This window comes from Lolium rigidum, chromosome 1 (assembly GCF_022539505.1).
Source record: "Lolium rigidum isolate FL_2022 chromosome 1, APGP_CSIRO_Lrig_0.1, whole genome shotgun sequence".
NCBI classification, from domain to species: Eukaryota; Viridiplantae; Streptophyta; class Magnoliopsida; order Poales; family Poaceae; genus Lolium; species Lolium rigidum.
In genome coordinates, this window is record NC_061508.1 from 12,351,939 (window position 1) to 12,368,109 (window position 16,171).

Genomic DNA, 16,171 nt, shown 5'->3' on the forward strand with positions numbered 1-16,171 from the left:
TCGCTGCGCTGACTATGAACGTTGGCTTCTGATGTCCGACTGTCCGAGTGTGTGATGCTTCTTGATGAATGAATGCATGTACTAGCAGGTAAAAGCAAGCTATAAAGCCAGCGGATGACCTGTCGGATAGCTTTTCATCGTGGGACGCTCTAGCTTGTTTTCTTTTTTAATTTGCAGCACAAAATCGTGGAATACCTCCCCTCAAAAAAAAAATCGTGGAATACCTTTTGTTTATGTTAACTTTTCTTTCGTGCAATACCTTTTCTGGCAATGATGGCACCGAGATTTAACCGTACAATATGTATGCATCATGCATGGCGTGCTGACCACATAATAACGGAGAGGGTAAGCTAGTTCTTTTATTCCCGGAATGGTGAATGCTAGTATGCTACTTTACATGAAATATCAATGGGATCGATAAAAACTCATCTCGTGAAACTTTAAGATGCATGGAATCTTCTTGGTTCCTAGACCCTACCTTTAAACCTATTGTTAAGAGCATCTCCACCGGCGGCTCCCAAATAGTCGTCGGTAGGAGCATCGGTACTGCCGTATGGGGGCGCCGGCAGAGCATACTCTATTTGGGGATGCTACTTCCACACCGGGGACCCCCATACGGCAGCCCCGATAGAATTTGAATCTAAAATGAAATTTTGTAAACGATATTCATACAAAATTTATAAAAAATAACTCGAATTTAAACTAAAAAAAAATCTAGCGGCACCGTGAGTCGAAGGCACTGAAGTCCAGGTTGTTTCCGTCGTCGCCGTCGTCGCTGGATGGCCCGAAGGACCAGTCGTCGGTGGCAGCGGCCTTCTCTTCCTTTGGCGCCGGCAGCTCGAAAAGCCCGGCGAGGTCGACGAAGTTGGCGTCGTGGTCCCTGGCGAATCACACCGCCGCCTGCCGCGGGTCCATCGCGATCTGCCGGTAGTCCTAGTCGACGGAGCGACCGCCGATGAAGTTCTGGCCGGGGAACTCCTCCGGGTCGTCGCAACCACGGAGGGCCGCCTGCGCCTCCGCCTCCATCTCCCACCATTGCTTCTTCTTCGCCAGCGGAAGTGGTGGCGAGACCGTGGCGTCCTCCTCCTTGAGGCGGCGGCGGTGGCCCGACCCCGTTGTCCGACGGGCCGGAGCAAATGATGCGCGCCTCGCCCCGTCGCGCATGACGACGCCTCCGAAAGGAGGCACGGGCGCGGCCGAGCGCGTGCGGTCGCCGGCTGCTGACGATCCGGTGCCCAGATCGCCGCGTTCCTTTCCGGCGCCCTCTGCAGAGTCGGCGCCGCCGGCGCCATTCATGCCGCATGCGGGAAGTACAGCGGGGCGCGCGGTGGGTTGTCGCGGACGCGCTGGCGAAAGCCGTACTGCCGCAGCGTGGAGTCAAAGTCGCGAACGTGCCACTAGCCACGGCGGCAGACGGTGTTGAAGGGGCCGCTCGCGCGGCCGGCCCCCCGCGCGAGCTCGACGGCGCACTCATCTTCGAATCACCACTGCCAGGCCGGGCTGTCGAGCGTGTTGGCCGGAAAATTCCTCTCCGCCGGCGTCATCAGGTTTTGCCGTTCCCTGGCGAGGGCTCGCGTTTGTGGTTCTGTCGGCAGCAACGATGGAACGGAGAAGCCGGTGTTGTAGACGTGACAGTCGTGAGGTAGTTTGTATTGTACTGGCACGGGGATGCGCTGCTAGTACAGTACATCAGCCTCGTCGACAGTGAGCTGCAACGGGCGGAGCACGCCGGTGCCGCTGCCGCCGGCCTCGTCGTTATGCGCCATCGGTGGTGGGTCTGTGGGAGGTTTGAGCGGCGGTTGCGATGGCGGCGACTAGGGTTGGAAGGCGGGGAAGAAGAGAAGTGCGCGCCGGTGGGGTTTTAAAGGATGTGGCGGACGCGCATTGAAGGCGCGTGGGGAAGGTGGATGGACGCCACGTGGCTAGCCGCCACCCTCCTTGTCGATTGGGTTTCCGCGCGGGAGGCCATTAATGCCGACGACCAACCTTCCCTCGTCGTTTCCGATGCGAACCATCGTGTCCTCTTGCTGACAAGGCGCCCCCATCCGTGAAAATCGTCGTCTCACGAGGCGCCGGAGCGCCCGATTCGCGCCCTTCGTGAAGGAGCCGGCACCGGCGCTTGTATAAGCGCCGGAGCTATTTGGGGCGCGCCGGTGCGAGCCCATTTTTTATGCCGGCCCCCAAAACTCTATCGGGGCCGCTATCAGGGCCGCCCGTGGAGATGCTCTAAGAAACATTGGCTTTGCCCTAGGATGCTAGGGGCATGAGAGGTATGCTCCATATTTTTTGAACCATCAGACAAATTCCAGGACTTCCCTCCTGCCCTAGCAAACAAACTTAAGGAAGTTTATGTAAGGCTGGGGTGCCAATTAGAAAAGGTCGGTATAAGAGAAAAAGAAAACAACCTTATTCATGTCATGTGAAGACATGATTCTTGGGGCTAGCTTACGAGGAGTCGAGAAGTAAGGAGATAGATATTGAGAGTAATCTTATGCGGTTATACGAGGAATCAAATCTGCATAGAAGGAAGGGCGAGAAATGGACTTTGCAGGGAGATATTATTCATTGGACAACCAAAATGCCAACATTATTAAACAATATAGGCTCATTTGTCTAATCAATGGGATATTTAAGATATTTCCAAGGATTTTGACAATAACCCTTACAAAAGTAAAGCATACATTTAGTATCAATCCAACACAAACAACACCCTCGATGGGGCTGTTGTGCTACATGAAATCCATGATGAACTAAAATCCTCTAATAAAATCGGATTTCATGAAGCTTGACTTTGATAAAGCTTATGACAATTACCACTCATACTTCCTGGAGGAAGTTTTGAGAAAAAGTAAGTTTCTGACTGGATAAAACAAGTGGTGCAAGTTGGGAGAGTGTATAAATAGCAATGGGGAAGATGCGGATATATATATTGGAACCTACAAGGTGACACACTTGACACATGTAAACCTACAAGGAGAGCACAAGTTTCCAAAAAGGAGACAGTGGCAGTAGAGGAAGATGCAAACAGATTGGGGTCATTAACCTCATATTTGTGGTCAGTATTTTTTTTTTCAACAATTTGTTCTCATCGAGGTGGTGCTTTTTAAACCAAGAAGCTAAGGGGCAGAGATCCATCTCTGCAATATTAGGGATCCCCGGAACACCAAACTATCTCTTCCAAGACATTAACCCCCAATTGGCAAGGTGATAATTAAAATATGGCCTATTTTGGAAATTTGATCACAGTAAGGAGATATGTCAACGCGGCAGTCTGGGTGGCCTTCCTGGTACTGCAGCACGGAGCCTGTTTGGATGAACCATGAGGTCAGGTGACGCTTATCGGTGGAAGGGACGGGTCACGGCGTGCAGGTGTCCGTGTCACTACTCCAACAGGCACACTTGGAGGAGTTCAACTGTTCAAGTCTCACTTTCTCGGCCTAATAATGTCCTGCTAAAATCGAATCAACAGGCATGCTAAATTACTGTTTTCCCAACTCCCAGACGACTAGATTAGCCATCCGATTTGGCGAATTGATTTGTATTTGGTCAGAACATGTTTGAAATCACTACATTAAATCATATTACATAGAGTAGTAGCAAAGATATATGTACGAGTCATGCTGCCGTATATAAAGTTGAATTAATCGTTCTATGTTTCCCCTCACCAAGAAACATTTGTAGCAGCCAAAACTAGTTGAAAGTGCACGAAAATAGACACGTCAATGTTGTATTTCAGGCAAATATTATGCATAGCGTTCCCTTTAACATGATTTCTTTTCAAGTCCCAGCGTCGCGTCTGTAAAAAAGTACATCAGCATCTATCTCGGAACATCTCTGCTACCTAAGACAAATCGTGTGAAAATCACATGGAAAAAATTAATCGGAACAAAATAATGGTACATACCCAAGGGCCAAGGCTACATACAATGAATGTTAACTGCACACTAATACATACATACACAAAACAGAGGCTGGATCACAGCAGGTTCAGCCAAACGGCGAGGCCACTGGCCCGGCGCCCGCCAGGGCATCAGACCTCTTGATGCTGCCCATGCCGCAGACAACGCAGCCCGGGGCGGAGAGGGCGGAGAACTTGGCACCGCAGAGGTCGCACACGTCATGACCGATGGTGGAGAGGCGGCTCAGGGTGACGGCGCAGAACTGCGAGGGGTCCTCCAAGGGGTCGATGGACTTGTTGGACAGCCCCCTCTGGATGCACATGTCGATCAGGCTCCTCAGCTCGTCCTGCTTCGTCGGCGGCGCCTTGGAGTAGAGCAGGTCCAGCATCTGCTTCGCGTAAGCAAAGTTCTGGACCTCCATGTTCCGCTTGATGGCGGTCCTGATGCAGTTGATCCGGTGCTTTGCCTGGATGGGCAGGGAGGCGAGGTGCCGAGATAGCCTGCCCATCTCCTCCTTCGCGCTCAGGGTACCGGCTCCCTGGACTCTTTGAAGACGAGCAATTTCCTGCGGCAAATTCATGCCAAAACCTAAGCAACAGCAGCATGCACCTGTTCAATGCAATCTGAACGAAGATTGAATTATGATCGTTACCTGTAGCAATGCAACCGCAATCTTGTACTGTGCACAAATGGTGGCCTGTGCTTTGATGTCGGCTTCACGTGATTGGTCCTTTGCAAGGGCCAGGAATGCTTCATCCAAACAATTTAATGCATCCGTGAGCTGATTCTGCTCAAGATGAGCAAGACCCATCCTGTAGCATTCTGCAGCAGGAGCACCACGAGGTACCTGCAATGATGGATAAGGACATCAACGGAAGCTATTCAAATCCACCACATTGTTTCTCTAACAAAAGTTAGGGTCGAGAACCTGGCCAGGACGCACAGCAGTAGGCGCTGGGGGCTGAGCTGCTTGCTTTACCGCTCCTGGACCCTCGAGGGTGCTGAGATCAATAGGTTGCGACATGGTAGCAACAGCAGGTTGAAAACCCTGTTGCTGTAGAGGCAGAGGCTGGCTCTGTGGAGGTACACCACCATCCGGTAGGCTAACTGGGTTCATAGGAATGCCTGGTTGTTGCGGTGCCTGTGGCGGCACCCCACCGTCTGGAAGACCAACATTGGCCATCATATTTTGATTAGGTACTGGCCTCCCTGCATTCATCCCAGGGCCAGGTTGGGCCATTCTTGACAGAATTATTCCTGGAGGAGGCAATGCAGCCGCAAGTTGTTGAGATGGAATGGTGTTCTGGAAGAAGTCCTCGGCAATGGGTCCAGCTGTCACTCCCATGCCTGCGATTACAGGACCCGTGGCACCAGTCGGTGCTGGTGGTGCAACAAAAGAATTTGCTCCAAAGAAATCGACTGCGCCGCTTGGCATTGTTGGAGCAGCAGGTTGTGGTGGTCCTGCTGGCTGACTAAATTCTTGTGGTGGTCCAGACAATGACCTTGTCCTACTGATCGGAGGAGCCATTAAACCGAGCTGTTTAGTGGCTTCTTTCAGTTTGTTAACATCAACAGCAGGTGCAGCCGGCTTATCACGTATCCTGATTTGAATCCTTTTAGTCTTCGACGTTGACTCATCATCATCACTGCTTCCACCATCAACGGCACCATATAGAGTCTTTTTAAACTCCTCTGCTGCTTTTGCCTGTTCATCTGCAGAAGCAATTTGAACTCCTAGCTGCCTGGCCAAACTATCACCAACTGAATCACCAGCAGCATTTGTTTTGTTCTTTATTGCTAGTACAGAAGATGCCGGTTGCGCATTCTCACTACTGGCAGCTGCCATAGCTTTAACCAAGCTCTTCTCGCTTACTTCCACTACATTACCCCGGCCCTTCATCACACCCAAGTATACACCAATATGATCTGCAATAACGGATGGAATAGCAGCATCAGTTGTTCTCATGTAGGGCATAACCTCTCCTGCAAGCTCCCACTGAGGTATACTCTTCATGCTGGTAGGTGTTTTGATCTCCCAGTTCCCTCCTGCCCATTCCTGGCCTTTGGGCACCATACTTTCAGCAGCAAAATTGGCAAAGACACCTTGTGTCCATCCAGTTGAACGAACCCGTAGTATTCTCTCAAGATAACGTCTCAGCTCAGGATCTGTACCAGATTCCTCCAACTTCTGCGCAAGGCGTCGCAGGGCACTAGGGTTCAGGTGGCATATAAACAGATCCAGCATGCTCTCATGATCAGAGATGACCTCAAATGTTTCTTTTGCACTGTCAAACTGAGCATACCTGAAAAAAAATGTATCAAACTTATGCTCTGAATCTACAGTATATGACTAGTAGAGACATTTTCACACCCAACAAACCAGAAATAAGGAAAACATGGAGAGCAATTTGTAGAAAACAGTAATTTCCCAGGCGAATTAAGGGCCCATGAAGGCAATCGTTTAGTTGTGACGCACAGGAAAGAATATGTTATCTAGCAGATGGATCACTGTGATATGTAAAACATCATTCATACAACACGGATCACTGTGCTTTGAGTATAAAAGTTCTAAATGGCTGGCCGATTTCGCCATTGGATATTTGGACTAGCATGCCCATCAGTCCAAACTTTTAAAGCAAAACTAACTAATACTGATTTTTTTAGGGGAACTAACTAATACTGATTCTTCCTAGAGTAAACATGGAACATGAGAAAGCAACTCAAGGAACACTCTGAAGTTTCAGATTCAAGATACTCACCAATGTCCCTAAGCCACTTAAGTATTTGGTTGTGATAAAATGTTACTCTAGGTAATAAAACAACAAATAATAGATTAAACAAAGGTTCTTTCGAGCATGTCTGGAGTTCAAAATACTTTGGTATTTGGTTGGTGTAGATGTATTGACATCTAGTGAAGTAAAAAATAATTCTTCAATGAAAGAAATATTTGAAACAATATTTGCAATTCAGCTACATGAGTAGAGGAGCATCTTTTTTGTAGAACAAGTAGCGATGATAGCTGACCATACTTAATGCATGCGTAGCCCAACTCTCGGAAACGTTGGAACAGATGAGAAGTGGGAGGGCACTGAGGATAATCCCTGGAACGCAGGAACTCGTCTTTCAAAATCGATAAAGCAGCAGAGAACCGAAGAGCTTTGATTGCATAATTGCAGCGCATGACCTAACATAAATTGCAAGGAAGTGTTAGCTCAAGGAAAGAGAACAAAAGGATACAACATAAGGCAGGGAGTAAGCTCACTTGTGTAAATTGAGGGCCTGCTTGTGATAATGACACAGCAAGATCTCCACAAACAGGGGGTCCTTTGGATAATATGTCCAGAGACTTTGGAGTAACACGCAGACTATCAAACCTGTATTGAATTAGAACATGAATGGTTAAAGGACATACAGCCAAATAAAACTATGAGAAAATTACGCCGATCAGAAGCTCAAAACAGCAAAAATGAAACATAATCAAATAGCACATGCGAAAACTTCATATTTCATGTAGTACATGGGAGTCGATTAGTATGAAATCTAATTTTAGGTGAGATCTATGAGATCAACTTATGAATTTATATTTGGAAATCGGAGAGATCTACAAATATTTGACACCATATCTAATGAGTGTAACCATAACTTTGAAAAATCAACTCAGAATCCGATATATTTGAAGTAACAATTTTTTTCTAGCTAACGCGGTAACGCCTTGAAGAAATGTTTCTCAGATAAGGATCTTGGCAAAATTTTCATTTTTTGTGTAAATGGGAGTAGATTAGTATGAAATCAAATTTTAGGTGAGATCTATGAGATCAGTGCATGAGGACTAAATGCCACAACGGAAGTAACTCCCTTGCATAATGAAAAGCAAATACATCAATCAAGCAAAACAATACCTCGATGTTATTTGGTATAGCACTTCTGAACGATCAATTTTTTGTGCAAAATGTTGCTGCATGGTAGCAAATCCAATAAGAAGAGGTTCAAGAAGACCAACTAGACAGCTCTTTATTTCCACACCCTTTTTCTGTCTTGGATTTATATCGGTTGGATTCACAAGCAGCAGACGGTCATTCAACGCACCAAGCAACACTGCAGGCATAAACTTGCATACGGTTCACTCCAGCACAAACTCATCAAAATGGCAAGAAACAATAGGACCAAAAATGTTTTGGAGCAACTGTTACCAGAACGAGGAAAGCTAGTGGAAAGGATTGATCGAACTTTGTTGTCCCATCCAAGCATACTTATTGCAGTTGCACTTGAGAAGATAAGTGCTGGTCCAACCCACAACATTGACCGATAGTATGAAGTAGTTAAGTGCTCAACAAAATATGATAACAGTGCATAACAGATAACGAATAAGCTATCCAAATTTGGATAACAACATAGGAAGGAAGAATATCAGAAAAGTAGAATGATCAAAGGATATTGATGGGAGACCACGATCAAATTTCGTTGAGCTGCTTGACAGTATATCAAGATCAGCAGACGCGATTAGTACCCTCTGGTTTGTCAATATTCCGACAACAGGACCTCTCAAAGTTGTTTGCCAGTGGACCTGCATAGAAGATTAAATTGGTTAAGACTTCCTAACTGCAGGTGTCTATGATGCTGGTCCATCATAAATCAAAACATTACGTAATATATGCTATATGCATGTATCTGAACCATATCTGCTGCAGCAATGCTAACTACTAGTGTCTCTTGTGAAAAGCAATGGGCAAACACAAGAACATGGTATGTTCTTGTATTTATAATCAGCTGTGTAATTGGTGCCAAAGCAACAATCAAGTAATCAACAGCATGCCAATGCAGGTGCAGCTAAACTACAACATTTTGTATATGCACGAATGCATCATTCAAAAATCAGTTGCACCAAATTAATCTGAGGAACATAACCCAGTGAAGAATATGTTCGGATATATTCATAATTTTTCGAACCACGTCATCAAACATGGCCATTAACATTGTTTGGAGGACTGGTGATGGAACCTGAGGAGTGAGTCAGTACAGATAAAGCACCTGAAGAACAGTCTCGTTTGGCTTCAACTTGATAAACTTCTTCCCATCAGTTTTTGTGGTAATGGATAAACCATTATCTGTAGATAGCCTGTAACCGTTCAAGAGCTTCGCAAGTCCAATATGCTTTCCCGAGATCACATACAACAATGATGATTCTACAAGGAGCAACACATCAGTCAGCAACAGCTCACCCTAGTTCCACTAACTTTAAATTTCAGAGTAGGTCACTATGTATTATCATTCTAAAAGGGGAGAGAATAGATGAGAGGACAACAGTCCACAGACATACCTAGTGGAGATGAAAATATGCGATCAACTTCGGATTCAAAAGTAAACTGCATGGGACCTTGCTGTTGTGTTGGATTAGCAGTAGGATTCTCCGCAAATGTGTTTTCTTCCAGCACAGCAGCATTATTTTCAAGAGCTTCCTTTGTGGCTACTGCCTTGAGATTATAAAGATTCAGGCTAGTTCTGTCTTCTTCTAGAATAGCATATTGATTATCATCCGGGCCCAAAAATGTAGCATCACGACCTAGGAAAGAGAATATAACAGGGGTTAGACAATCATGTAGAATGTCTTAAGCGGGCAATTAGATAGAGTAATAGGATACATGTCATAGAGAGGGAAACCTTTTACTGAACTTCCTTTACTGTTTACTGCCTGTAGATCAGTCTGCTCCCAATAAAGAACAACTTCATGCGCCACTCCACTCGGACCACTTAATTCAAACACAACTAGAAACATATGCTGCTTTTGACTGTGTAAAATATACTTGGGGTGGCATTCCATATTTGAGGGAATCTGGGAATGGGGTGCATGAAAATTATAAAACCGAGAATGAACAAACAATCAAAAAAAAAGTTGCACCATTCTACAATATATACCGTAGAGTAAAGCTTCTTGTAGAGATTATCGGATCCAGATGATAGGTTATGGGCCATCAGGTTAAATCCATCCAAGTAGAAAGCTCTCACTGGATAGTGAACCACACGGTTCTCCTGGTTGAAGAAGTTCAACTCCAGATGGAATGGCTGGAGTTACAAAAGTATCGAACTGGTTAGAGAGTAAAAAGAAGTCTAAGTAATAAGCAAAAATATTGAATGCTGTAGCAGTTACCTGACAAACAGGAACATCTCGCAAAAGATTGCTAGAATCTGCAATTGTAACAAGGGGTAAACGAGAGATTGGACCACTTTTAGCATGCCCCTCCATGAAATGCTGCACAAATTGTTTGCAAGAAAATTAATGAGTTTGTATCAACATACAAGCACAAGTATTGATTGAGTTGGCAGAACTCACAAAACGATAAGGGCTAAAGTTGATAAGACATAGAATATAGTAAAGAAAGGCTTAAATGTAAAGCTATGCTGATACAAGCATGCAAATTTCAATGCTCGGAGCACATTCAATGCAGGTTGCAGCATAGCGGTACTGACAGAGGTTAAAAACACTCTTTTGGGGTCAAAACTCTCAAGGATGTTGATAGTTTTTTATTGTGGAAAAGCTGTGCATTTTTTCAAGTCCTATGCAACCCACATAGCTTTGACAAATGTGAGGGCATAGTGCATGTTGAAAGCTAACAAAAAAGGGCACGTACACTGTGAAGGAACGCCTTCCTTGCAACATCTGAAATAGTTAGCTTGCTCTGGCTGAAAACAAGAAAAAATGAAATCAAACCATCAATAAATACTACGGGCAATCAAGAAAGCATGGTGACATAGTAAATGGAAAAACAAGATCCTACCCCTTCAAGTGCTGCTCCTGAAGCTGTGCCTGGAGTTGGTGCTCTGCTAAAATTCCGGACGAACCTAGGGCTAACAGTTTCTCCTTTAAAACAGCAGCTGTAATACCAGAACAGATTTTAGTGCATGAAGTCTTCAAAAATCTAATAGTGTGCCATATACAACCTAATTTTTTACAGTATTCTAATCTGTAGGAACCAAGTAAACCAAAATAAAGAGCTTTCAGAAATTTCAACCAATGGGCTGATCTCAGAATTTTGAATAAGAATTAAGTACAGAAAAATGATTGAGAAAAGACACATCAATATGCTTACCAGTTGACCCCCTAGCCCCTTGAAGTACAGCAAAAAGCTGCCTCCTTCCTTCCCTTGTGTATGCAGCCTTGTTCTTTGCAGCTTCTGTCGCGGACATATCCTGAGAATCAAGGACAAAAAAATGTTTCTGACACTCGTAGCATCGAGTACTGAATTTATGGAGTTCAGAGTTAGTGTGGCCTAACTGCAAAAATCACTGCAGCTAAATTGAACTTTGGGTGCACTGCCAAATTCTTTATCCGGGGCAACGGGTACACTGCTTCTCCACCTTGAAGAGTGAGTATCTTTGTGATATCCATAGTTTCAATAGCTGCATAGTTTAAGCCTGATGGTTACATGGCGCATTGACTGATGTGGAAAAAGACTAGCAATCAGCAAGTAGCACAGCTAATGAAAAAAAAATACTATCTGGGCTTGAGGTTAAGGAGGCCCTGAAAAGGATGAAAGGAGGAAAGGCCCTTGGCCCTGCTAATGTCCCAATAGAGGTGTGTAGAAGCCATGGGGACGTGGTAATGGTATGGCTAACTAAGCTATTCAACCACATTTTTGTTCAAACAGGATGCCCGAAGAGTGGAGGAAAAAACATATTAGTACCTATCTTCAAGAAAAGGATATATTCAAAGTTTTACTAATTACCAAGGAATTAAGCTTATGAGCCATACTACAAAACTTTGGGAGAGTCATTGAGCAGCACTCGAGGAGAGTGACGAATGTCATTAAAAACCAATTCGGTTTTATGCCCGGGAGATCGACTAGGCGATTTTCTTACTTCGCCACCTTATGGAGAGATATAGGGAGCACAAGAAGGATCTACATATGGCCTTCATCGACTTGGAGAAGGGATATGACAAGATACCAAGGACGGTCATGTGGTGGGCATGGTTTTTGAGACACGACTCACGACTCAAAAGTGAGTCGCCTGAGGCTGCGACTCATGTATAGTCGACCAAAAACGCTGTATAGTCGCCATAAGTCGTTGTATAGTCGCGAGTCACCGTGATTTTTGGAAAACGACTCGGCGACTATACAGCGACTCAAAAACCATGGCGGTGGGCGCTGGAGAAAAACAAAGTTCCAACAAAGTACATTTCCCTCATAAGAGATATGTACAACAATGTTGTGATGAGTGTTCGCGCAGGTGATAATGAGGCCGATACCTTCGATAGGACTATATCAAGGGTCAGCCTTGAGCCCATACATGTTTTCCTTAGTGATGGATGAGGTGACGAAGAATATACAAGGAGAATAGTCCTTGTGTATGCGCTTTGCTGATGATGTGGTGCTAGTGGATGAAAGCATGGTTGGCGTAAATAGGAAGTTAGAGCTATGGAGGCAGACTTTGGAATCAAAGGGGTTTAGACTAGTAGGACCAAGACCGAGTACATGTGATGCAACTTTGGTGGTGTTGGGTGCGAGGACGGAGAGGTCAGTTTAAGAGGGGCACCTTCCAATACTTGGGAGTAGTGCTACAAAGCAATGATGATATTTATGAGCATGTTTACCACGGGATCAAGGCAGGATGGATGAAGTAGCGACACGCATCTGGCATCCTATGTGACAAAAAGATCCCACAAAAGCTAAAAGATAAGTCCTATAGGACAGCATTCAGACCGGCGATGCTATATGGAGCAGAATGTTGGCCCAATAAAAGACAACACATCCAACAAATAAGTGTTGCGCAGATGTGCATGCTTCAATGGATGTGTGTCCATACAAGAAAGGACCGGATTAGGCTATGGGTGGCACCGATCGACGAGAAGCTAGTCCAACACCGACTAAGGTGGTTTGGTCATATCCAACAGAGGCCTCCAGAAGCACCCGTTAATGGTGAAATTCTAGAGAGTATGGAGAATACCATGAGAGGTAGAGGACGATCCAAGTTGACATGGGCGGAGGCGGTAAAAAGAGACTTGGGGGATTGAAATGTCCCTGGAGATTTGGTTCTTGATAGGACTGCATGGAAATCAGCAATCCATGTGCGGAATCATAGTGTACTTGTTTTTTTTGCTCTATCCTTGTTTTAGTTTCCTTATGTTTCCGCTGGGTTTCATATCTAGCCTACCCCAACTTGCTTGGAAAAAAGGCTTTGATGTTGTTGGTGTATCTGAGCGCAGAACAATAAAATGGTTAAGTGCTAGAACAGAGTTGTATGGTCACCCAGATACACCACTAACCGTGCAACATAACACTTGAAACACGAACTGCACAGACGATAACAAAAATCTCAAGGCAAAATATAAACAGTAAGGATGACAAAATTAACCTGCACGCTCAAAGAAATGAGTTTCCATAGGTTGTCTATTGGTGTTAATTATAACTCGTGTCTTCCATACTTGAAGACCCCCATCCTTTGAAATTGTAACAAGCATCCGTAGCGTAGGAAGCCAGGAAACAGATGCGATAGGCTGGGAACCAGCCTGCGTACTGATTTAAAAAGGCAATGATCAGATTATCACATGGTAGATAGAGGAAGATGTAAAATCATATAACAGATAATAAACACCAAGTCCAGAAGCATCTTCACCAGACAAAATAGCATGCAATATAAATAACAGAAAAGTGCGCGGGGAGGGTTGGCTGGGTCGCAGACATGTCATTATGCTTTTTCTCAAGAAATTTATGTCCACGAAGTGTAAGCCTAGAATTTGAGCTGTCAACTGAACTTGCATGAAAAGATACACTAGTTACATGTGAAATAAGATTTTTCCAGTGGGGTGACAGGATCCATTAAACTACTGCCAAAAGACGCTAGCAGCATATAAATCAAAAGCAGCCCTGTTGTTTCGAAAGAAGAGCATCACTCTAATAATATGTCTGAGGAGCCATGTATAGTTTCTCTGACTCCACTGGGTTTTATGCAACTCAATGCTTGATCCTCAACTTGCTTGGGAAAAAGGCTTTGATGTTGATGTTGTTGTAATGTTTGATCCCCAAAAGTGCTTCCCACAATTAACATAAATTAGCAGTGTCCATGTAACGAAAATGAAAATAGAACTGCATATTGGAGAGGAAAGAAGAATCTTTAAAATTCTCCAATCTCAAGTTACAACAATATAAGGTAAAACTGAACATACTTACATCCCAATCATATTTGGCCTCTCAGTTGATACATCCCATGCTAGGAGAGTGCCCCCTCTATCACCGATAAATACCCACTCTAAGGTCGGATGAAATCCAAAGGCACCAGCTCCCATGAGCTTAATTGTACTGTCAACCGGAACTGAAGAAAATGAAAATATTAAGAAGCCTACTGGTGACTAAGTGCTACTAAAAAGATGTAAACAATGCAATCCATATTACGCTGTAAGGTGTAGTGAACAGCATATGTCTGGACGTTATAGGCGCGTACCAAGCCTTCCGCATAAGCTACATACTGAAATTAAAAGTATGTACGTCAAGACAGAAAATTCAAAGAATGCACAACAAGAGGTAGCATTGATGTGTACAACCACCAATGAGAAGGTAACAGGATGATTATACTTACGAACACAGGAAGGCGAGGATGGCAAGCCAGATTGACGATAGGTTTTTTAAGATCGGTCTTTATTTTTGTTGGTGGCCTCCCACCTTCAACAGTCCCAACAACTACACGAGAGAAAAAATCATTAGAGTTAACACATATAGAATGAAACGGAGAGCCATTTAGCTTTAAGTGAAGAGAATAACCTGTCACACTCATTCTTTTGTGAAAACCAAAGAATACAATAGGTTCGAGAGGTGTCAATGCAAGATGAACTTCTGTGTCTACTGAAACATGATCTGACTTTTTCTCAGGTGAGTGGAGAACAAGCGTCTGCTCTGTGGCGAAATCACAAGATCTGATCGTAGCATCCTACAGAACAAAAGATGCATGGACAAACAGGTATTGTATGAGATATCAATACCGTGTGAGTTCATAACTTGCCAGAAAGTACATTTTTTAACATTATAATGGATGGAAGATAATAATGAAAGATAAAATCCCATAAAACACGTCTAGTGATAAGATTGAACATTATAATAGCAACTTTTCTGCCAATGGTACACAGCCAATTATTCTTTGTTCTAAGTGGATGAAACAACTTCTGCGAAATACTGGAGCATCAAAACAAACCTCAAGGATAGCAATGATAACATGGCTAGCGGTAGGGCTATATGCCATACGAACAACACGAGCTCCAAGGTCAACCAGCGCTATCTTGCTTCCCGTCAAAGCATCAAATTCTGCAAACAAAAAGCAAAATCGAGGCAGCTAGTAAGAGCTCGTCGTATCACCTACAGGGCCGTGTAACAATCAGACCACTCCCTTAAGGTCTTACACAGCCATCAGCAAGTTCATTGAGTTAATAGCAGTAACGGAGTCGTATTTGTCAAGACTAAACAAAGTAGCGACTCAAGGATGTCCACGACAAGATGCGTACACGAGATGACATGAATCATACGGCGATGTACCGAGAAAAATTCAAGCCGGCGGCGGTCTGAAACCAGCATTAACTAACTGTGTTGGAACGACAGTTACCCTTCAGAACGTCCCAAAACACGCGGCAGCTCTTACTCGGTGCAAAATCATGAAGCGTGGTTTACATGGCACCACCACTGAATTCAAATACCCAGTGTTCCACGGCATCGATGTGCCCGTGGTACCGGAGAAACGTCACTTGGAGCAGTCGAGCTACCTCTGAACTAGCTAGTCAGTTACTACAGGTTAATTGTACTCCTGGGCTCCTGGCGAGAGCTGGACTAAGTTCATCATGCTCAAGCACACTTGGCGGCAAGCTACGCTACGCTACCCAGACCGCCGCAAGTACGCACGGCGGACGAAGAGGCCTACAATTCGAACTCCGAGCCCATTTCCAACTCGAGCCTGCCCAGATCATCGTCAGCAGCAGCGGCAGACGGCGGAGAAGCTGGAGCAGGGTACGTACCGACGACGTGTGTGCCTATGGCGACGGCGACGATGGCCTGGGAGGCGCGGAAGGCGGCGGCGTGCGGCTGCAGCGGGCGGGCGGAGGCCCCGCGGCGGCCGCCGGCGTGGCGGAGATCCAGGTGCTGCACCGTCGCCCACTCCATGGCGGCGCGGATCTGGCTGGGACGGCGGCTCAGATCTCGCCGCGGGCGCGGGCCAGCGGTCGGTGGCGGTGGTGGTGGGATTTGATCTGCTGGCGACGGACACCGGCGAGGCGATGCGGCTCGACTAGACAGGATGGT

At 45.3% G+C, this 16,171-nt stretch overlaps 1 protein-coding gene across 1 annotated transcript; it reads right to left on the bottom strand.

Moving 5' to 3' along the window:
* Nucleotides 1-3,701: 3,701 nt before the first annotated feature.
* Nucleotides 3,702-15,182, bottom strand: LOC124684925. Its single transcript, XM_047219182.1, has 23 exons — nt 15,078-15,182; nt 14,651-14,816; nt 14,469-14,569; nt 14,285-14,357; nt 14,063-14,204; nt 13,248-13,408; nt 11,170-11,294; nt 10,985-11,084; nt 10,673-10,769; nt 10,526-10,577; nt 10,045-10,146; nt 9,813-9,959; nt 9,558-9,729; nt 9,217-9,459; nt 8,928-9,082; nt 8,335-8,463; nt 8,090-8,207; nt 7,799-7,994; nt 7,162-7,273; nt 6,929-7,083; nt 4,828-6,202; nt 4,552-4,746; nt 3,702-4,464 (listed from the first exon to the last, which is right to left on the bottom strand). The coding sequence occupies exons 1-23, from the start codon at nt 15,123-15,125 to the stop codon at nt 3,988-3,990; spliced, it is 4,641 nt and encodes a 1,546-aa protein (XP_047075138.1). The 5' UTR covers nt 15,126-15,182; the 3' UTR covers nt 3,702-3,987.
* Between the last annotated feature and the right edge of the window lie 989 nt (nt 15,183-16,171).

Excerpts from the sequence above, each read along its gene's own strand:
- LOC124684925 (XM_047219182.1), bottom strand. The coding sequence starts at position 15,125 with ATGGCATATAGCCCTACCGCTAGCCATGTTATCATTGCTATCCTTGAG. Across the intron at positions 14,205-14,284 it reads TGTTCACTACACCTTACAGC|TTCCGGTTGACAGTACAATT; the intron begins GTAATATGGATT and ends CATTTTCTTCAG. Across the intron at positions 9,083-9,216 it reads CATATTTTCATCTCCACTAG|AATCATCATTGTTGTATGTG; the intron begins GTATGTCTGTGG and ends TGCTCCTTGTAG.